At 40.2% G+C, this 23,846-nt stretch overlaps 1 protein-coding gene across 8 annotated transcripts in view; it reads right to left on the bottom strand.

Annotated features, from left to right (window-relative positions):
- KLF12 (KLF transcription factor 12) overlaps positions 1-23,846 on the bottom strand; it is a 407,535-nt gene that overhangs the window by 61,604 nt on the left and 322,085 nt on the right. For all 8 annotated transcript variants that reach the window (XM_073894448.1, XM_025874745.2, XM_025874747.2 and 5 more), the window contains one exon: positions 6,788-6,850. In XM_073894448.1, the coding sequence (XP_073750549.1) occupies positions 6,788-6,850 (63 nt within the window). The remainder of the gene's footprint in view (positions 1-6,787; positions 6,851-23,846) is intronic.

Below are 23,846 nucleotides of genomic sequence, written 5' to 3'. Positions count from 1 at the left end.
GACCACTAATTTGAGATCTTTCTTATTTTCTAATAAATATATTTGATGCAATAAATTTCCTTATAAGCACTGCTTTTGGTGCATTTCACAAATTTTGATAAGTTGTGTTCTCATTTTCATTGATGTAAGAATATTTCTAAATTTCTCAACTTTCTTCTGTGACTCCATGTGTTATTTACAAGTGTGTTGTTCAGACTCCACAAATTTTTGGATTTTCCAAAGAAGTCCTTTTGAATACTGCACTAATATTTATTGGTCATGCTAAAATTAGTTAATAAGAGGTGCCTGGCTGGTTCAGTTGGTAGAGCATGAGAATCGCGATCTCGGAGTCGTGAGTTCAAACCCCACACTGGGGGGAGGAGGGATGGAGATTACTTAAATAAAAAAAAAAAAAAAAAAACCTTAAAAAAATAAAATTAGTTAATAAAACAGAGATGTTTTGTTACACGATAGCGGCACACCTCACTACAGTGCCGGGAAGATCTCGGGACTCAACAAAGAGTACCATGACATGCCTGCCCTCTGGGTTCTTCTCTCAGATAAGATGCAAATGTGCTTCTGAGTCGCAGGTTGGTAAAAACAAAATACTCTTGGACTTTAATAAAAAATGTCTCAGGGGGCACCTGGGTGGCTCAGTCATTAAGCATCTGCCTTCGGCTCAGGTCACGGTCCCAGGGTCCTGGGATCAAGCCCCTCATCGGGCTCCCTGCTTGGCGGGAAGCCTGCTTCTCCCTCTCCCACTCCCCCTGCTTGTGTTCCCTCTCTCGCTGTGTCACTCTCTGTCAAATAAATAAATAAAATCTTAAAAAAAAAAAAAGACAAGAAAAATGTCTCAGAAGTGGTGACCTTTATGGCTCAGCATGATCTTATAGCCCTAATTCTTCTATAATTAAGGAAATAATTGCAGAAAATAACCTTCTTTGATTTTTCCCCCCAAATCTTCTCTATTGTGACAGAAGCAATACTAGAGACAAAAATCAGCTGATACTAACAGGAATGTGAAACACTTTTATCATGAGGTTTCTTGCTGAAATTCTGGGTAATGGCGAATTCAGGAAAATTAGACTGAAGGTCTTTAATAAGGTCAATGGGAAAGACAGCATACAATTTTGAAGTACACACAATTGTCACCAAGCTCTGAGGAGGTGGTGGAGGTAATTAAAGAATTTAATAGCTGAAAGTGGACTATAACATACCAAAAGATGTGAATTTTGGAGGGAATTAAAATGTAGCAACACCCTGGAGGCACTTCTTTTCATTGTAATTCAGTATGAATACAGAGAACTTGCAAACTGGTTCACGATTACATGAACTATGGCCCATTTTCCGAATTTGTTATCAAACACGGGAGACAGCATGCTTCCAAACTAAATCTAAAGGCAACCTGCGGTTACTTATTTGCCAACAAGTATAGACTAAAAAACTCATGAGGCCAGGCAGGCCCTTCTGGGAACTAAAATTTACACATACTAATGTCCATACATATTACCGTAATTTTTGCTCTGTAAGTCAAGAAGCAAAGCGGTGGAATGTTCTGGTAATTAAAATAATATAATCAATATTATCTATAAATAATGAGCATGCAAGGATCCCTAAGATGCTGAGTAAGCACTCTGGCAAAGAGTAACTGCCGCATGGTAGAGTGGGCGGCAATGTCTTCTTTGGTTAGGACCTCTCCTCTGTCTCCCTTCGCTCCTGGGATCATACCAGTGTCATGGGAATTTCCCAGATAAAAGCCTTCTGCTTAACTGGTAATGAATTAAGTACCTACCTCACTTCATCGTAAGCAGGGTGCCACTGCTACACAGTAGAACGATGACCAGACAGGTTTGTAGAGACCTGGGTTTGTGCCCACGTCTGCCATGTTACCGTGCTGTCCTTTCCTTCAGCTCTGAAACGGATTCCTACATTTGGAAATGCTCTGTCCCTCCCTAACGGACCAGTGCTGCATCAGCTTTCTGAGAGGTTCCCAGTATCAACAACTTCGGTGCCTTCCTCTAGTAAGGCAAAAAGTTTAAACAAGAAGTGTTCTTATTTTTATGACAAAGATACACTAGTTATACTTTCAGAAAGATTTTGTGAAATCACATCTAACATTTGCAACTGTATGCATTTAAACATTTGAGTTCACGGTAGCACTCTACAGCCAACAATAAAACATCACAGTGAAATTTGTGACACAGTACTTTGTCATATCCAAATGCGAAATGTGATTCACATTCAGAATGTGTCATAATTTGCATAGTTATCCTATTAAAACTGGAGCTTCCTGGTGTAGACAGCTACCTAACATCTCAGCAGGCATGTTGGTAAGAAATAAACCATAATTGAGACGGGTGGTGGCAGCATCCAACTGGTTAGAACAAATTACTTCTATTTGACTGCTGATAATTCCTGTTAACAATACTTTATTTTCTATGTCATTATATAAATAGCCCATAGAATCTCTATTATGTAACGCCCACTACCACTCTTACAGAAGAGCCCTAGATGGATGTTTGGGTGCACAGCATACGCACCACTATGACAGTCACTCAAAAATGACATATACCCAAGTCCTCTAAATCTTTAGGAATGGAGCAGGGTAGAGGGTGAAATGAAGAGGACAGAAGAAAGGGTGCAAAGCTAAAAACGAGCATCCACCAATGTTTATGTCTCCGGAACATTCCCACTGATTCTGGAAATTTCTGGAGCCTGAAATCAATTTCAGTTCAGAGGTATTTGCCACCAAGCCCCTCCCTGTCCTGCTCCCTCCAACCTACACATACACACCAAACACAGGTTCCAGATCTCTATTACATCTTTGGGAATAAAACAACCAAAAGACGATATGGAAACAGCCACTCTCTGTGGGATTGATATCAGAATATAATAGCTTCACACAAAAAGATCGGTAAAGAACAAAAGTCTAACTGCACATTCAATTCTAATAAAACTTGCCCCATTTCCCCTCAATGGAGCAAAATTTTTTTCCCCTGACATTACATGCAAGAAAGAGTGGTAAATGCTCTAAAAAAGGTTTTGATAGTTATCGGGACAAAGGAAGCTATGATTACCTCTGCTTAGGGTCAGTGGTGAAGGAAAGACAGATGTGCCCATGAAAGAGAGAATGAAATTCACACGCTGAGCCTCAAAGGCTTCATCAATCCTCAAATCAACAAATGTTACTATAGTGGGGTGGCAGGGAGGGGAGCGCCATTCTGAGGGACAGAGTTTATGTCTGGTTGGATTGCTACCTTTGATTAACTGAATATTAAATGAGTTGTACAATGATCTCGCGTTCTTTACTGGGGTGCTAACATATCCGTCATGAAGTTCTTACTGACATTCTTTAATCCCTGGAAGTCAGCAGAGAGTTACAGCAAACCTGGCTCCATCCTAACATCTGTCACTGGACCCCTTACATGTCCTGGTGCTTTCATCTCCTCCCTGGGTATGGATATTTGTTACCACATTTTCCTTCCATTCAAGCAGGTCTGTTTGCCTTGAACAGACATTCTTTTCCACCCATTACTTCAGTTCCAGAGAGAAGAAAGGCTGCCATAGGAATGAGGCCAGTGGATGTCCTCCCATATTAACATTATGCAGAGGAAAACACTACCTAAAATTTTAAACCACCTTTACTCAATAATAAACACTGGTTTCATAGCTCAACCACAGCCACTGACATTTACAACCTATCAATTGTCATGCATTTCCTATGCATAACTTATAAGTTCAAACCTTTTCACGTTTTAGTGAAGCTTAATTGCTTTTCTGATGAATAATATTTTTTAACTGATTGGAGCATTTGCTAACCCAACTGCACAAAATCACCCAGCATCACTCACATATGGTGTTTGCAGATCTAACTCAAGCCAGAGCCAACCTAGTGTTGAATTTATCTTATAACTCTATAAATTATCCCAAACTTCTATTTGGGGAAGATCAACAGTCACTTCCTCTTTATCTCTATGGCTAGCAAGAGTGTTTAAAGTTTCTGAATTTCCAGAGCCAATCTTTCACAGAGAAATAGCAAGTGTTTATCACTTAACTGGATATCGATGCTGGGTGAGTCACTGGCTTCTTCCTAGCCAGCTGATTTCTTTCCATATACCAGCCTCATAGCATTTACTTAAGGAAACTTCGAGGTAGTATATGTAATAGGAATCTTAACTAACTCATGACCAAATAAAGCACATGTTTTAAATCCATGTATGTTCCTACTATAGTTAATTTAGAAATGTCTCCAGGCCCTTGTATATGAGTTTCAATATATAATGGAAGCAATAACTCAACCCTCTGCTTTTCCTACTAATTCCGGGTCCTTACACAGAAACTTTCTCTGGCATAGATTTCCTTAAAGTTGTTTTCCTTTATACTTTTTCTCTTCTGCACTAGCTACTCTCAAATTGGTCTTAAACAGAATTGATAACATTTCCCTCTAAGTATACTTCCTTAGTACATTATCCACATTTTATTACATATTTTATGTTGTTTATATGATATAATATTGTGTATTACATATTCGTGATGTGACCTCTCTCTCTCTCTCTCTCTCTCACACACACCCCTCACTCAACTACAAGAGAGTGAGCCCCTTGAGGACAGAAACCATGTTTTATTTATCTTTCTAATCTAGTGCTTTTCACAGTGCCAGAGACTGTAAATAAATGTTGCTGAATAAATAAAAGTTGAATTTTCTCAAGGCTAGTAGTAAAAATCCTTTTTGTTTTTCATGGACTACTTCTCTGGAGATAAAAGTGGTTTAAACTTACTAACCAAATAACGTGCTATGAATTATGTAGGAACAAGTTCCATTACACCAAGACTTCAGAAAGGAAGAGTGAAGGAAAGAATATTTGTTATTTACTCAGTGATCAACATTTAGCCATTGAGAAATCAGTTGCTAGAAAGTGGATATGCTACCTGGCAATGCCGTACTGTATTCATTAGCTGATGTTGCTCACTTGAGCATCTCATATTCTCTGTATGTTATAAAGTTTCTTTAGTGCAGTATGCCTTGTACTGAGAAGGAATATCAATTCTGCGCAGTCAAGAAAGGACCTGTTTCTCCCTTTCCTTTTGTGTAACGGCATCAGCATTTTTATTCTCTTAGCTTTCCAGGTGTGACAGGGGACAATATGCTTTAGTGACTGTGAGAAACCATGAAGGATGCCCCTGCTTTTAGACAGTGTAGAAGCAAATGGCTATATTCTTTGTGCTCCATTTCCCCCTCTGTGAAAAAGAAAAGCATAATATTTAACAACATCACCAAGCTATTGTGAGGGTTAATTAGATTTAATGGGGGAAGGGAGGTGAGTTGATTACACACTATTCAAACTCAAAGAATCATTATTTTGTCAGTCTAAAAATAATCCTGATTTAGGAATAAAATTAATTTGGAAGCTCAATCTTTGGTAATCATCTTCCCACACTTAAAAAAAAGCCATAGTTTTTAATCAAAATCCCATTCTAAGCACAATCCAATGAAGTACAAATGGAGATCTGTGAATTTCCATTCCCTTTTCAAGTAATACAGTGCACGGCTCACATTTTTCTTTTTCTTTTCTTTCATTTTTTGAAGATATGTGTAGAAAGGTTAATTTTTTGGCATGGAGTAAATGTAAACAAATATGGTACATTAATTTTTTTTGTTTGCTTCACATGAAACATTTGTGAAACAGTTTAAATTACTTCTTTAAAGAATGAGTAGTCAATGTTTTGTGGCTAATAATTTTTCAGGTCATTTCTGGGAAGTTCCATTTATTTACCTATCGATTTATTTATTTTCAAGAACTAGTTAGTCAAAGATCTTTGATCCATGTCCTAATCACTGGACCTCATGAATATTACCTTCCATGGCAAAGTGGATTTGGCAGATATGATTAAGGATCTTGAGATAGAAAGATCATTCCAGGCTATCTAATGGTGTGCCTGAGATGCGATCCCAAGTGTCCGTAGAAGGAAGGCAGAAAGAGATTTGACTACAGAAAGGAAGGAGACAATGTGGTGACATGGAAAGGAGGCGGAGACAGGCATGTAATGTAGGGCCATAAGCCAAGGACCGAGAATGACCTCTGAAAGACAGAAAATGCCAGGAATGGATTCCCCCCTAGAACCTCCAAAAGGAATCAACCCAACTGACACCTTGATTTAGCCCCATAAGACTCCTTTTGGACTTTTTAACTCCAAAACTTTAAGAGAATAAATGTGTATTGTTTTAAGCCAAAAGAAAAAAGAAAGAGAAAGAAGAAAAAGAAAACAAAAGGTCTTCATATGCCCTAAATTTAAGAAGAAAGAAAGAGAGAAAGAGAGAGTGAGAAAGAAAGAAAGAACGAACAAAAGAAATTCCTAGATATTTATGGCTAAGATGAGAAAAAATCATCTAAATAGTAATCATCAAAATTAATAATAGATTAATTTACTATGAAAATATGAGAAGTAGAAGTTGGTACCTGAGAAAAATCTGAATTGTTGCCTAAATCTCACTAAAAAATTTATAATAGCTTCAAAAAAAAGAGAAACATTCTTTAAAAATACAACAGTGGATAATCCTAGAAAATATTCCGCATCTGTTAGGGGGAAAAATGTTGCCTCAGTTTTCGGTGAATGAAGGGCTTTGGCTGAGAAGGAACTTTATTGCTTCTATTTAGAACTTTTCAAAGGAAAGGGAGACTATGTAATTTGGTTAGTGGAAATGTATTCTCTACAGAGAAGCAGAAATAATTCTCTTCTGTTTTAACATTACCCAATTAAAACTTCCCATAAGACTTACAAATTATTATAGCTTAGACTATATACTCACCAAGCAAACTTCTGATTATTCATTCGATTTCCCCGGACCCTTGATACTGGGGACGGATGTACCCTGTAGGTGGATGAGAATAATCTAGTCATTAAAAAAAGCACATTCCCGATTACAAATGAACAAATTAAAAAAAAGAAGAGCTGGTTTATAAATGATCTCTTGTAGGTATGCTTAATATAGAATGCCCCAGAATTTAATCACCTCTTAGTAAATGAACACAGTTAAATTCCTATGCATGCAAACCTGCTGTCTCTTTCCTTTTGTACCACTTTTAACGTAACAATGGCTTGTCACAATGTTCACTGTGCGGATCCCCAAAAGCCTGACCCCCAGTGTTAATCAAATGACAGATTCATTCAGTCCAACCAAAAGTTACTGACTAGCTGATCCTTGCCAGGTTTAGAAGTGGGTAAAAGTAATGTAAAACGTATGGTGTTTGCCTAGGATGAGTCCCTTCTGCTACCTCTTCCCACCAGGGATACAAAGAGACAGTAAGTGCAAACTGCCTGAGTCGACTACTGGATTACAAACCCTAAAAAGCAAGATAATGAAAGAGATCAGGATATGCCATCCCAGAATATGCTACTTTGGCCTCAGGATTATTTTGAGTTGAAAGCAAGTAGGAAACGGCAGCTGTAGGAGGAGCTCTCTATTTTCCCTTTATATGCCTAAAAACCAGGACATGAATTTCCCTTTTGTAAAGGAAATTTTCCTTTGTAAAGGTGTTCCCCTCCCCCCACTTCCAATACCAGGAAGAAGAGCACAACATACAACTCTTTACTCAGACATGGTACTGAGATGAGTCTGCATAAATAACCCTTATTTACCCTTAGATTCCCCTGTCCCTTCCCACAATTCACCCTCCTAGAAGCTCAAACTCCCCTTTTGACTAGTCACTCCTCCACAACTTATCACTCTTTGTCAAAATGGTATATAAGATCCACATTTTTAACCACCCCTTTGAGTTACTCATCACTGAGCATTCCTGCAAGTATGCATGCTGCATGTGTAATAAATGGGTTTTTCTTCCCCCTCTTGCTAATCTTTTGTCCATTTGTTTGTTTATTTATTTAATCTTTTGTCAGTTTAACATGCAGGCCCCCAGACACAGAACCTGAGAAGATAAAAGAGTTTTGTTTTGTTTTGTTTTTCTTCCCCCACAATAACTTCATCCAAATGTCCAGGAACAGAATCTGAGACTGGGAGAGGAAAGAAGGTGAACAGTTACTTCTAGGAGAAAAGCTTTCGAGATGTGATGCTCTGCAGCTGGGCTTTGAGGAAGGCAGTCAATTCAAAAGTTTAGCTAAATAATGGAGAAGTAAAAACTACATTGTATTACAAGTTTCCAGGGTTACAATCATCCACTGGAATAGCTTATATTTCCAAGAACTGCTGATATCTTCCAATCAGGAGCTAGCTGCTGAACCTCCACCCCTTTGTGGGTCACTCACTGGCAAGACAATATGCCCTACTTCCTGCTTCCTTGTAGCCAACTTCCTGCTTTGTTCTGTCTTTGCTGTAATTTGTGAGATCTAGGCACTTTCAGCTTGTGGTATCATTATGTCCCACACATTTCTCTCATTTACAGGAAAGAAAACAGAAATTTTATTTTATATTTTTATTTTCATTTTTTAAAGATTTTATTTATTTGACAGAGACACAGCGAAAGAGGGAACACAAGCAGAGAGAGTGGGAGAGGGAGAAGCAGGCTTTCTGCAGAGCAGGGAGCCCGATGCAGGGCTCGATCCCAGGACCCTGGGACCATGACCTGAGCCCAAGGCAGATGCTTAATGACTGAGCCACTCAGGCGCCCCGAAAACAGAAATTTTAAATGAGCCTTTGAGCCTTGTCAGAACCAACAGCTCCAACATTCACTAGAACCCAGTTCTCCATAGTTGTTTAGCAAGTGAAAATCACTTCAAAACGGATCATACAGTTCCAGCTCTGTAGAAGGGCTAAATGCAAACTTTCTGTAAATCCAGAGCCAGACTGCACTTTGCACTGGGAAGGCTTATTTCTTCCAACATCCCTTATTAACATTCTTTTCCTCACAGCGCTTCTCAATGGCTGCTGCAGCTGAGCTGCTCAGCACAGATTTTCTGCTCTGCATGGGGGAGGGGATGTTAATTACGCAGAAAGATGGAGAGAGGCCAGACAGCCCCTCTGCTGAACTGTCTCATTCAAGCACGGCCCACTTCCTGCTGTTTTGCAGCTACAAGGATCACCTGTTGGTCTTGGCATCTGGCCAAACTGGGGCCTAGCGGAAATGACAGACTCAGCTAGAAATGAAAGCCAGCTCATATTCCGGCACCCCAAATTGGGGAGAGAGGAAAAAAACATGCAATAGAAATGCAGAAGAATTATACAAAAGGTAGCACGGCTCATTTTTTCTTCTCTTTTCTTCTTGTTTCAGTCTGTCTACTTGAAATACAATCAACAAAATGGAATTATGAGCCAAAGAATATCTCCCCACTTAAATCCCCCTGACCCAAGGGACAATACAGGAAGTCCTCTTAATCTTCCCTACAGCCTCTCTAGGCTATCAGAGTCCTACTACCTAAATGAAGTTCTAAGGAGTAATAGCCTGAACACTTACGATTCTTTAATTCACTCGACATCCTTTAAATGTTTAGGTCCTGTATTTCTTCCTCCTTAACCTTCATATTTCCATTCATCATAATTCCACCAGGTGATGTTTGATGATGGAAGTATTCTCTTACTGATGCTTCTCATTCCATGTATCAGTGGAGAAAAATGGGCCTGTTTAAATTATAATTACAATATCCTCTAGGTATTTGTATCTTTTAACAAAATTTCATTGATCCATAGATCAAATACCATACGTAGGCAATTCCTATAATGGTTTAACAGTCTACAAAGAATTCCATGACTGTGTGGAGATGAACAAATAATTACGAGGTTTCTTAAATTAAAATGGTAAAACAAGAAAGCTTTTTTTCCCCCTTCTGAAAGGGGGTAAATTGATAACCCGAAGCATACTTCATGTGATAAAGGAGACCATAAGGGTTTGCATTTCTGCTCCTCCCAAATTTTATTTCTTCAAAAGGCTATGAGGTGTTTTTGTGAGCTCAGGCTACGCTGTGGCACTTCTGGCGATTGCCTCCTTTCTTTACACATATAGCAGCCAGGCAGGTAGCAAAGTCAAAACCCCAGTAGGAGAAACCACCACCTAATCTGCATGTCATGCATTATTCATGACCTCCTGATTCCTGCACCTGCATCTAGGCAGGAAGCTTGCAGGGAATGTTCATTATTCTTCTCTTAGCCTCACACAGGCTCGATTACTGCTAAGCCACTTTGTTCTGTAACTAAGGGTTTCAGGCCTTAGTACTAACCGCTGGATATGGAAAGAAAAAAAAATCATGCGAAAGAAAAGAGCAATTTGGGTTGTTGTGCAACACACACTGAATCCTACAATGTGCTCTTCTGAGACTGACAGTTAGTGTCTGATGGAAATGCTCACATTTGGGGATTTACGTTACATGGAAAAAAGGGAAGCCATACCAGTAAGGCCATGTATACCAACTGTTCTACCGACACGCACTGACTCATTTAAGACACACAGCATGTTTATAATTGTGCCCAACACAGGGCTTAATTTAGCTTCCCTGCTTAGCATGTGAGAACTTTTAAAATATCTTAATACAAAAATGGTTCTTCCTTCTTTGGATATAAGCTCCAAAGAACCTGACCCTCAAATCTTGTATTTTAACAACTAACATTTACCGTAAATCAAGAGGATAAAATCGCCCGGTTCTTCCCAATGGTTTTATGGACCTTCCTGAATGGCTGGTGGCTGGAGGTAGGAGACGAAAGCCAATACTCAACACAAATTACTGGTTACTAATGGACCGCTGGGGAAGGATACCATCTACTTTCTTACTAACCCCACCACAGAAAAGCTATGCCAACTTGAATCCAATCTTCCAGCCCCAAATGAAATTAGGAAGATGTGGTTAAGAGTACAAACTGTGGAACCAGCCTGCCTGGGATTGAATTCTAGCTCCACCATTTAACCAAGAGTCATGCCATTTTAGGGCAAGTCACCTAACCTCTCTGGGCTTCAATTTTCTCATCTGTACAATGGAGGCAGTAATGGCAGCCACCTGCCAGGGCTGTGAGATTTAAATGAGGTTAACAGTTGTCAAGTGTTTAGAACAGTGCTTGGGACCCGGGCAGCAGTCAGTACACGTTGGCTATTATCACTAGCAGTGTTGACTGGATTGGAAAGGATGGGAAGATGAACCTGGAATATCCAACTAATTCCAGGGGACTGAGACAACAAATGGGCTTTACAGACCTGCAGTCTTAACTACCATGCTTCTATGACTTCACTAAAGGCAAGGAAGGGACAAAGAAAGATGAACACGTTTAGAGTAATAAGAACCAACTACTGTGGTTTCCAAGAGATGGCTTACTCTCTGGCATCAAATTTTTCTGTTCTTTATTAGAAGATCTATCTTCTGTTTGCTAAACTGCATAATATTTCAGTTACATCCTATTCGAGAACAAGTCAGTAATCACACCAATACAAAATCACTCCGTGAACTAACCCTGTGTGCCAGACACTACACGAAGTACATCAGACACATTATCTTATTTTATCTTCATAGGCTTACTGTCCACATTTTCTTTGAGAAAATAGACTTAGAAGAGTTAAGTAACTTGCCAGGGTGACACAGCTAGTGAACAGCAAAATTGGAACTTGAACACAGTTACGTCTGATTTTTCCTATTCTACATTATCATCCCATCCTGTGAACTCATACACACTCCCCCCACACTACCCTAAAGGATGCGATAAAGTCAATTAGCACCAGGGGCTTCAAGAAGAGATTTTGCACTTACTTAAGGCCAACTGCATATCTTATAGTTTAAGTAAATGCAGAGTGAAAGTACTAGTTTTCCTGACCTAAAATTGGCACTGGCCGAAATACTAAGCTTGTGGGTACTCAAAAGAAAGGCACAGTAATATAACTACTGATCTCTCTTTAACTGCTTATGAAAATCTCTTATTAGTGCTGCTATTTAAATACATAACATACAACACATGTAAGGTTGGATGGTATAATTAATTCTAGCTACATCCACTTCCTCGCTTCCCATTTTTTCTAGAATCCAATTCAATCTAACTTCAAAGATGAAACCATCTTCATCATGGTCATCAATGGCTTCCATGTTTTCAAATCTAATGGTTAATCCTCAGTCCTCATCTTCTCAAACTTCCAGCAGCAACTGTCGAAACCGATCACTTCATCCCGAAAAGCTTCTCTGCTCAGCATCAGGGACATTCTTCTGCCTTTCCTCCTCCTATTTTTTTTCCCTTGCGTGAACCTCCTCTTCTCATTCTTTTGAACCATAAATGTTGGTGTAGCCTGGGGATCACCATCCATGTTATAACAACTCTCAGATTTCTATCTCCAGCCTGACCTCTAGATCTCCTCTGAATACTAGGTTTGGGTTTTGCAATCTTTTTTTAAAAAAAAATTTTTTTTAAGGTGTTTCTTTCCATATCTTCCCAGACATAAAAATGGCAGCACCATTCACCTAGTAGCAACGTTGGAATGATACCTGAGTCCCTTCATGCTCGTATGTTAGAAAGCCTGCTTAATACGGAGAAAAATCCAAATAAACTATAATTTCACAGACCAATAAGATATTTATTGTAGGTAATTACTCATCTAGCATGATTACAGATTTTCATTATCAAGATCATAAGAAGTCATAATGTACAAATATTTTCTATTCCTCAGTCCTTTTTTCCTATTATAATAAAATTATTAGCCCATATTTTCATCCATAAATTGTTCCAATTATTCAACATAATACACACTTTAACACCTCAGTTTACTACATTTATGGAAGAACAGATTAATCTAGAAGTAATTCCACAATTATTTGTAAATATCAGAATTTTCCTATGCACAATCACATGAAAGATCATTTTAAAGTAATTCTTGGTATTGCTTCCTTCTTACACATAGTTGTCCTGAATACAAGTTATCACAGTTACTCACATTAGTTTGGATGTTTTTTACTGTAAAATATATACACTACACTTGACCAAATACAAATATGTGCGTGACTCCAGCGTTTAAATTGAAGTGAGCCCTATTCATTCTCAACTTTTATTAAGCTAGTGATTAGATGACCATTACGAATGCCATCTATTTTTTAAAAGTTCTTTTTTTCCCTTCTCATTATACTGTAGTCTCTCTCTCTTCCGCAAAGCCACTGATGTAATTTTTAGAAAAGTGGCCTAACCGGGTGCCTGGGTGGCTCAGTTGGTTAGGCGACTGCCTTCGGCTCAGGTCATGATCCTGGAGTCCCAGGATCGAGTCCCGCATCGGGCTCCCTGCTCAGCAGGGAGTCTGCTTCTCCCTCCGACTCTCCTCCCTCTCATGCTCTCTCTCTCTCATTCTCTCTCTCTCAAATAAATAAATAAAATCTTTAAAAAAAAAAAAAAGAAAAGTGGCCTAACCTTAAACATCATACTGAATTAACGTTATAGATTTTTTCACTATGTACTATAACAGTATAAATTTTGTTAAAAATATACTGTTTTGAAGGGAACAACATACATTTCTGCTATACATCGACAGAATGAGGGATTCTAGAAAAAGACCATTCAGTTTGCACAATTACATCATATTAATTAATCCCAGCCTCATCTCTCAACATCTCCAACTTATTCTCTCTGTGTCAGTGACTCCGAAGATTCTCTGCCTTTCTTGTTACCTGGTTAGCAGATGTTCAACTCTAAAAAGCCATCTCAAGGTGTAGGTCAACTTGCTCTCAGTTCTCACAGCACATGTGCTTAGCGCACAATAACTGAAGATGACGTCTGTTTGTATGTTTAGTTTATTTTGTCTGTCTCTCCAAATAGACAGTATACTTCAAGGGGGACAAGGGAGCTCTTCCCTTGTGCTCACTGTCCTGTCTCTACTACCTGCCACAGAGCAGGCACTCAGTAAGTAATGACTGCGCCAACAGACCTGTTTCCCTCCTAGACTGTAACTTCTAGCATGGATGGCAATGGCTATGTTTGTCATCACTGCATCCTCAGGGCTCAGAACATAATTATTATTAGCAAATAAATGTGGGACTGAGGAGTTAATAATTGGGGCAGTCAGCTGGGCAACAACAATATCAATCTTTCCTCTACTGCTAAGAGCCATATATGTATCACTCATATCTTTAATTTAACTAACATTTATTGTGTACCTACTACTTATGCATTAATTTGAATATTAATTGGACATCTATGGTGTCAGACACTGTTCTAGGCTCTTCAGTCCTGTGAACTGTGCTGGATGAGGGAATATTCCATCCATACAAACATGATTTGACTTCAGGGAGCCTACAGTACGACCGTGAGTTTGGACAATAAATGGTCATCACGTGCAATATGATAAATGGCCATGGGAGCAGATAAAAGGGGCGTGTGAATTAATTAAGCTTCGGAGTAGGCCCGGAAGTTTCCCTAGGACAATATGGAGAGGCACTGAAGGGTGGAGATGGCCTAGAGCAAACCTACAAACTGCTCTGGGTGACTAGAGTAAAGCATTTGGCAGGTCTGGATGGGTAGGAGATTATGTACTAACGGGGTCTTGATCTGGGAAGATCGTGTGTATTGTGCTAAGCAGTTAACTCAAAGAGTTAAAGGGCAATGCCCAAAGGCTTTTAAAGTTAGAACTGACACCATCAGATTTGTGTACTAGAAAAGGCAGCAGGGTAGAGAGTGGCCTGAACAGAATGCATCATTCCACAGGAAGAACCACTGGAGGCCTATGGTAAAAATGTTGCCAAAGCAGGATCGAAGATGGCGGCAGTGGGCATAGTGGAGTGGGAATGAAAAAGGAGTAAGAGGAAGACAGATACATAATAAATTAGGTGTTATCTCTGGGACTTGGTGTAAATATGTGCAAAATGTGGGGAGGCAAGGCAGAATAAGGACACAAGTTTTGGCTAACACCTAGAGCTGTGAATTGGGTGATCAGAGGAGCCAATGTAAGGAATAAAGATTATGTGTGGGGATTAAAAAAATACACTAAGTTTCTGTCCATTGCTTATACAGATCTGGGGTTCAACAGAGCATTTTGCGAAGAGAGCCGGAGATGTGAGCATCCTTACCAGATAAATGGTTGATGAGCCCTGAATTTCATGGAGGCACAATTTAAGTGAGAAAAGCAGCAGGCTAAGGCCCGGACACCATGCATGACTTCTTGCATGACTTTATTTTTATTATTATTTTTTAAAAATATTTATAATTTGAGAGAGAGAGAGAGACAACAAGTGCAGGAAGGGGAGGAGGGCAAGGGAAAAGGAGAGAAGCAGCCTCTGCTAAGCACAGAGCCTGATGCAGGGCTCCATCTCACAACTCTGATATCATGACCTGAGCCAAAATCAAGAGTCGACGCTTAACTGACTGAGCCACCCAGGCGCTCCTTTCTTGCATGACTTTAAACCTCTCTTCCTACTCATTCAGGGAATGCCAGAGATCTCCACTCATTAATAGGAAGTTGGGAGTTTCATGACTCAATTTAGGCTCCTAAGATCTCATAACCAATATTAAGAGGTAAGACATGATCTCTTCTACCCTTCCCTTGATGTCAGAAAAGCCAAAAATAATCAGTTTTTCCTTCAGTGTTGCCTTGGGCAGTAAGTAAATGGCCCCAACATCAACTCCATCAAGCAACCCAGAAAACAGAGTCACCCTTGACTGAACTTCTCTCCCCATTTCCAGCCCATTCTCAGGCCTGTCCACTACACTGCTTCCATTCTCTACACTCTTCCCGTCCACAGCCACTCACCTATCCTAACTCCTATCTGTCTCTTAGCAGCACCACTCCCAAAATCTCTCCCAATCCACTTTCTGCACTAGAGCCACAGTAGATATATTTAAAAAGCAAATCTGTTCTTCTCGCTCCACTATCCCTTTAGTGGCTTTTCACTGCTCTTGATATAGACCTAAATCTCAACTTGGCCAAGATGCCAATGATCTGGCCCCTGCTCACTTCTCCAGCTTCACTTTCCCACAGTCACGCCCTTCCTCACACCCTGCTCTCTCTGATCCAGTCACCCTGCCTCCTTTCAGTTTCTCTCCCTCAGATCCGTGTCTCTGCATGTGTGGTTCCTTTTATTTTTTTAGTTTTATTTAAGTCATCTCTACACCCAATGTGGGGTTCAAACTCACGACCCCGAGATCAAGAGTAGCATGCTCTTCTGACTGAGCTGGCCAGGCATCTCTGTGTTGTTCCTTTTATACAAAACCTCCAACACCGCCCCTTCACCTCTGTAACTCTTCCTTGTTCTCAGCTCTCAGCTCAAATACGAATTTGCTTTTCCTGACTGACCAAACTGGACCACGTCTCTATGTTACAGACTGCCATTATTCTTTCCATTAGTCCTTCACAGCTCGTTATCAGGCTTATATACACTTGTATATGTAAGTGATTATTTGATGGAGTACTTGGGTGGCACAGTCGGTTAAGCATCCGACTCTTGATTTCGGATCAGGTTGTGATCTCAGGGTTGTGAGACTGAGCCCAGTGTCTGGGGGCTCCGTGCTCAGTGGGGAGTCTACTTAAGATTCTCTCTCCCTGGGGCACCTGGGTGGCTCAGGCGGTTAAGCGTCTGCCTTTGGCTCAGGTCATGATCCTGGGGTCCCGGGATGCAGCCCGATGCTCAGTGGGGAGCCTACCTCTCCCTCTCCTCCCTGCTCGTGCTCTTTCTATCTCTGTTGCTTTCCTTGTCTTTCAAATAAATAAAATCTTAAAAAAAAGAAGTGATTATTTGATGAAAAGCAGAAACTACTTCTCCTTAGTTCTCTACTATATGCCAGTAACAGGTCCTACGTCTGGTACAAAGTAGGCATATATTAAATATTGCTCTGTAAATGAAAGGAGATAATGTGATATTATAATAGTAGCCTTTTTATTTTTCTAAGATTTGTTCTTGCACTATCTGGAAAAATGAATAAGAAAATATATATAATCATATTTAATTTAATATTGATTATGTTTAATATGTATTACAGAAAAAGTACAAAGTGGAAGGGATGGTCAGTGAAAAGTGATGTGGTCCGGGTGTCATCCAAAAGAAGCTTTGACCCTCCCAGGAGATGGGTTCTTCAGGTCCGCATTGGCCTGCGCCCAGCCCTGTGTGCACACAGGACCCATCCCAGGCCAGGATGCCCACGCAGACGCGTCCATCACTTCCTCACCTCTGGGGAAATTTGTGCAAGACTAGTAGACAGGGTAACGAGACTGCTGAGATTCACCTGAAGTATGCAGTTTAGTGTTGAACCAATGAGAATTTCTTGGTTTGCATAATGGTACTATGATTATGTGAGATATCAACAATAGGGAAGCCAAGTAAAAGGTATCTATGAACCCTCTACAGTATTTTTGCAACTTTTAACTCCAAAAATCATTTCAAAATAAAACATTTTAAAGTGCTATTCCTTTGCTGGGATAATAATATAAGCAGTACAGATTGTCTAAAAATTACTTTTTCCTATTTTATTTAGTGATGTGATTTTTCATTCTTTTCAACAGTTATGACCGCTAACATTCATTCTATATGCATTGATAAACACAGAGTATATGTGCGTACACATTCTTGTACACCTTTTTTTTTTTAAGCAAACAAACTCATCGATTAATTCTACCACTTTGCCATATCATGGTTTTTACATGCATTGGGTACAGAATTACTAACAGCAGGAATGTTGAAAAGTGGTAGAAAGAAAGGAGTAAAAGAAAAAGAGAAGACCCATTAAAAGGTTAATAGAAATAATGCCATGATGAGATTCTGGGCGGGGGTTGGATTTATATAAGGTCTAGAGAGCAACAACTTATATTGTGGAACTGACATTTATCCAGGTGACACAGATTCCCCAATTCCTGCTTCAACCTGAGATACCCTGATAATTGCTTCAATTTTCCACTTCATTTTGCATGTGTATAAGTCTGATGTATTATTTTTCAGGGTTCCGCATACGGTGCACTGTGATTCCTGTCCTTTAACATGTGAACAGAAATCCTTTGATTTCGTCATTAGTGCGGACTGAGTTGGAGGAATTTCATGAATTGAAAGACATACTGATTGGTAGTTATTCTATTAGTCACACTAGTAATGTCTTTTGTTTAGTGTGCTCTGTAGAGAAAGAATAGTAAGCAGCTGAAGAATCACTTCAAACGCTTTTACTGCCTCTGGCGGCATTAATTTTGAGATACCTCATTTAGGCTAAAAAAAGAGGCAAAGCTAAACTATGTAATATGGGCTTTTTGTCACCCCAAATTGGATCTATTACAATTTAGCATTCTCTCAAGAAGGTGTTATAGCTCATGGGGCTGTACCATTTTCTTCTTTGAGTAGGACAAAATTTTACATCATTTCGTTCACAAGCATAATGCAAACGGCATATACTAGACTCTAAAGATGATAAGCCATCTCTGAGGAAAAAAATGTAGCTTACATTTCACTGACAGTAAAATTTCAAATGCCAGAAAGACCCCAATCTGGTAATTATATGTAACCATTGTCTTTAATTATTTTAAATAATGTGCTTAAAAGAAATGCACGTACATATTTGTGTGTCGGTGTGTGAATCCTGATATGCTTTCCTCTAAGTGGACACCAAATAAATCAAAGGCAATGGTATCCAACAGACGAATTCAGCACAAATCATAGAGGATGTAGAGCTGTAGAGGATGCTCTCTTACTGCCAAAACTGATGGTCAAGAAGCTTGGATGACTTTAAGGCAAAGGAGCCAGGAACTGATCTCCTAGCTCATGCAGAGACACTTCATTTCAGAATTTGGCATTTGAGGTCAAGAGCTACCAGACACATCAATCAATACCCACAAGGCTAAAGGTGCCTGTGGAGATTGGCAAGGAGTTGGTGAAGTATCACTCCTCAGCTCACCAATAGGATCGGACAAATAGCAATGCACCCACCATATAGGCACTTCCAAAATGCACCAGGCCCTCTACAAGCGATCAACATCACTTCCCCCAGTTAGTTCAAATTCGCCATTCCCTTCTCAGCCCCAGTGTCAATCACCAGTATTCTCTTTCCTCTGCTTCCTGCAGCACTGGTCCAAGAGGCTACAGGGTTTCTCTGGCAGAAACATGTATTGGCTGTTATTTTATTAAATAAATTGGGCAAATCAATGCATAGCCGGTTTATTTATTTGGTTATTTCTGAATTTGATATCGATCACAACATCATTGTTCTGGTTGTTTATGAAAGCCCCCTACTGTGATTGAAAAAATGATAGAGGAAAGAACTGATTAAAAAGTAGCATTACTACGTTCACAGCACCTGCCAACCACTTCAGATAAGAGTCAAGTAATCTAAGATACGGCCTCTGACCTTTAAAAAAAGACTGTTGTCCAACTGAATGAGTATCTAATAGCATTGGAGAGGTTAAATAGTAACAATATACGGTTAAGAATAAGTTCCAGTTCTCCAAATGGAAGATACAGTTATAACAAAATAATGGAAACACTATTTCCAGAGAAAAGAGGAGAGAAAAACCGTCAAGCTGATGATAGGAGAGGTGGGCCGGGTCTCACAGGACAGCGTGGAGAAGCGGCTAGGTGTGCGGTGAGGAAAGCATGAGCAAGCAGCAAGAGGCGGGGAAGATGAGTAGAGCACGCGACCACCGCAGCTGGAGGCAGGAGTTCACGTAGAAGGGTGCAGCCCAGAAGGTGGAATGTCTGAGGGCTGGTGACAGATGTCTGGGGATTTCTGGCTCTGGAAAGTGCAAAGCTGCTGGAAGAGTTCATTCCAGAGGAGTAATGTTGCTGCGTAAGAATTCATCTGCAAGCGGTGTGTCGAATGACTAAAAGTGAGGAAGACTAGCGTCAAGATAATCTTGGTGATATGGCCATGGTTCACCTGTAAAGGGACAAAAGTCTAAGCCAGAGCGGTCCTGAGGGAAGGGGATGGAGTGAACAGAAGAGATGAGATGTAAGAACTGGCAAAACCTAGGGACACTGGAGAGAGGAAGGTGAAGGGAACACTAACACATTGAGAGGCTTCAAGAACAGAAGGAAATGTGGTTTTAGTTTTACGCAGCTGCAAACGAATGACTGCAATTCAGGAGGGCAGATGTCGCGAATGGACCTGATGTCCATAAACATGGCAACAAAAGCTGCAGCTGAAGAAGAGGCTGAGGGTGTCTGCTCCAGGGGCGGCGACGGGGGCGGCAGGGGCAAAGGAAGAATAAAGGAGTTGGAAGGAAAGCCCGTGAGCTACGGGGAAAACCAGTAGGAAAAAGACCCAATCAGAAGTAAACACAGTCCCTGTCAAATTTGGTAAAAGGGATGAGTGACCTGAGAAATGATGATTAGAGGGGGTCAATTAGGCACCATCGTAAGAACGGACTTTTGGTAACGCTACAAAGGCGATGGAGCCAGGCTCTAGCTTGTTAATGCTTGAGATTGAGGATAAAGCAGAGAATGCTGGGTAATGTCCGTTTGAGAGGCTTTTCCATGAAAAACAGAGAAAGAGCTAGAATAACCAGTTGGGACAAAATAGTAACTTGATTGTTCTTTCTCTTTTTTTTCTTAAGAAAATGGAAACTAAAGGGAGCCTGGGTGGCTCAGTTGGTTGGGTGTCTGCCTTCAGCTCAGGTCACGGTCCTGGGGTCCTGGGATCGAGCCCCGCAGCGGGCTCCCCGCTCGGCGGATGATATAATAAAAACATATATATTTGGTCTTTGCTTGAGGTTCCTGGCACAGAGCTCCTAAAACCCTTGCAATTTCCTGAGCGATCACAGTAGCTTTTGTTACAAGTCCCTTTAACTACATGTGAGTTTATGCTAGTGGAGCCCCCAGACGGCTTCAGCATGAGGCTGGTCACCAGAGCGACCAAGCATGCGATCAGAAGGTTAGAACTTTCAGCCTCACCCTGTGTAGGGCCGAGGGGCTGGACACTGAGTTCAATCACCAATGGCCAGTGATTTCATCAATCACACCTATGTAATGAAACGTCCATAAACACCCCTGAATGACAGGATTTGGAGAGCTACCTAGTTGGTGAACCCCCAGACATGCTGGGAGGATGGTGTGCTGGGATGGGGCATGGAGGCTCCAAACTTCCCTATCTCGTCCTATGTGTGCCTGTCATTTGGCTGTCCCTGAGTTGTAGCCTTTACAATAAACTGGTAATAGTAGGTAGCACTTTCTTAAGCTCTGTGAGTCTTTCTAGCAAAATACCGAACTTGAGAGGGGGTCCTGGGAACCCTCAAACTTACAGCTGGCCAGTGCTCAAGGACTGAGTCCCTGACCTGAAGGGACTGTGCTAACTTGGGACACTTAGCGTCAGACTGAACTGAGGGGCGAGACACCCCATTGGCATCATGGGATCGGAGAATTGTTTGTTGTTTGAAAAAACAACCACACAATATATTATCCAAACAATTTTATATTGGGCTTTAGTCATACTCCTATTTCCCATGTGTGCTGGCCAAATATGAGAATAATGCATATAACGCCACTGTCAACAAGTGAGCTTAAGATTTTTGAAGACTGTAAATTAAACTGTCTTTTAGAAATTCCCCCCAAATTTTTGCTGAGACTATCTTCCCTCAATCATCATTATTAGAAAATGTGGAAGGACAAATGACCATAAAATGGAATTAACCCATATTTTATCTACCAATCCTGACACTCTCTGTTAAATAATCAAGAGAAACCGAATTTACAAGATCTGATTAGAGCAGTTTGCTTAAATTTCTAGTCCCAGATTAAGTACAGATGTTATACAAAATAGGCTAGGTCTGGAAATTGCCCACAAATACATCCTTATTATTTAGCGTTCTTTTTGCTTTAAAAAAAAAAGAAAGGAAGAGTCTTCCCCAGAGTCCCTGAGATACATGCAGAAAAGAAGAAGAATCAACCTAGAAAAGAACAGAAAAAAAAAAATCACATGCTTGTACTAAACAACAACACACAAAGTACAGGCCTAAAAACTACACATGACCAAACAGGAAAGTAGAAGTATCGTGACCAAAAAAAAAAAAAAAAAGATAAAATTAAAATAGAATTCTTACATTCCTGCCCTGGAGATTTAAGAAAGAAAGTATTATGAATCAGTTAATTATACAAAAGATAAAATTACAGTCCAATATTTGAAAAATAAGAGTTAATTGAAAGGACTTTTTAGTTTCTATTGTTTTGCAGGTCCAGTGCTACGCATTAGTAAGGTAAAAATGCACAGAATACGGCCTCCACCCTGAGGGACTTTCCAGGCTAGAGAGCTCAAGCATTATAGAGATTGCATGGAAGGGCGTCACGGTGCATGGTTGAGTATAGACTCTGGACCAGATACCTGAGTTCAACCACTACTAGGTTCTACCACTTACTAGTTGCATGGTTTATGGGTAACAGATCTCATCTTTATGCCTCAGTTTTGCCATCTTTACAGTGGGGGGTACTCACATCCTCTCATTCAGAGCAATGCTTGAGCACAGCATGTGCTAGACAAGTCTGAGCTACCATGATGATCCTGTCCTTGCTTACTAGAGTCCCCATGTTGTAGTGATGGTGTCTGCTCTGGGCCCCATGTCTTGGTCTCTCATTTACCTCTTCAGCAAGGGCAGTAACTAGTGAGAGGATTCTACATCTCTGGGTATTTGGTACAGGCTAAATGCTAAGAGACTACAATAAAGACTGTCTCAAAACAGCCAGCTTCCAATTTGTACATAATTAGGGAAATTCATCATAAGGAAATGTAAAAGCTTAATTTTTGAATAAAAGGTAGTTAGAGGGCACCTGGGTGGCTCAGTCGGTTAAGTGTCTGCCTTCGGCTCGGGTCATGATCTCAGAGTCCTGGGAAGGAGCCTCACATCGGGCTCCCTGCTCTGCAGAGGGTCTGCTTCTCCCTCTCCCTCTGCCCCTCCCCTGGCTTTTGCTCTTTCTCTCTCTCAAATAAATAAATAAAATCTTTAAAAAAAAAAAAAGGTAATCAGAGTTTTGCAACATCCTGTCAAACAGCAAGATGTATGCAAATCACTGTAACCACAGTAGGCTGCATTCTATATGAATCCCAGAATAAGCAGAAGTTTGGAAATTAAAGTTATACCAACTAATTATCTAATTATCTAATTAAAGTTATACACACATTATCTGATTTGGAAGTATGACCCAGTGGTTGCAAGGTGACTTTAGTTTTACTTTTGAGTCCATCCATTTTCAAATTTGGTGTTGACTGCATTTCAGATGAGTGGCTGGCATGGGAATTAAAGTTTACTGGTGGCAGGCGCCTCTAATTTGCCCAGTGGTCTCCTAACTGTGGCTGTGTTTACAAAAGAGCCATCAGTCTGGGCAGGGCAAAACAGGACAATCATTTGGACTGATTTAGTGTATTCTGTATGCTGAGCGGTGCTGAAGAGCAGGGACCTTAAAATTCTCTTCCTCTCACATATGTATCATTATGCTAAACACATGCCTGCTCCCCTGTTTGAATCAGTCATACCATGCAAAGCAAATCATGGATGGATTAAATCATGGCTTTTTTAGGTAACAGCATGACCAACATAAAGGTTCAAGGGTTTCAAAAATAGAGTATTTCTATTTTGCCAATGTGAATTACAATGGAATGCCAGTGAAGTCTCATTAGGGTCTGTATATGCCCTACCTTTTTAGCTTGACCATGAATTAATTCACAAGTAGGCAATCTGGAAATACACTTATTTGCACGATATTAAATTCAAATTATGCCATCCTGTTTTTCCTATTATCCTTTATAAAATCTTAACATCGTTGTGAACTTTAACATGCTCTGCTTTGTAAACCCTACGTAAGTCTAACGCAGACGTATCCTCAGTATTAGCTATCTTATGGTAAATCTCTATATGTTTACGGATGCTAATTCCAAACCACCTTCAATGTAACAAGCTCCCAGAATCCTGTTGCATTTCCTTGGAAGCCCAACAGCATTTTTAAAACAGACACCAACATTTTTATTTCTGGTAAGAAATGGTTGATTTAAATGAAAAGAGGGGGGAAAAATCACAATT

Source organism: Callorhinus ursinus, unplaced genomic scaffold (assembly GCF_003265705.2).
Source record: "Callorhinus ursinus isolate GAN/ISIS: 27379988/994484 unplaced genomic scaffold, GSC_fseal_2.0 scaffold7, whole genome shotgun sequence".
NCBI classification, from domain to species: Eukaryota; Metazoa; Chordata; class Mammalia; order Carnivora; family Otariidae; genus Callorhinus; species Callorhinus ursinus.
The sequence above is the reverse complement of the archived record's forward strand: the minus strand, read 5'-3'. Positions and strand labels throughout refer to the sequence as shown.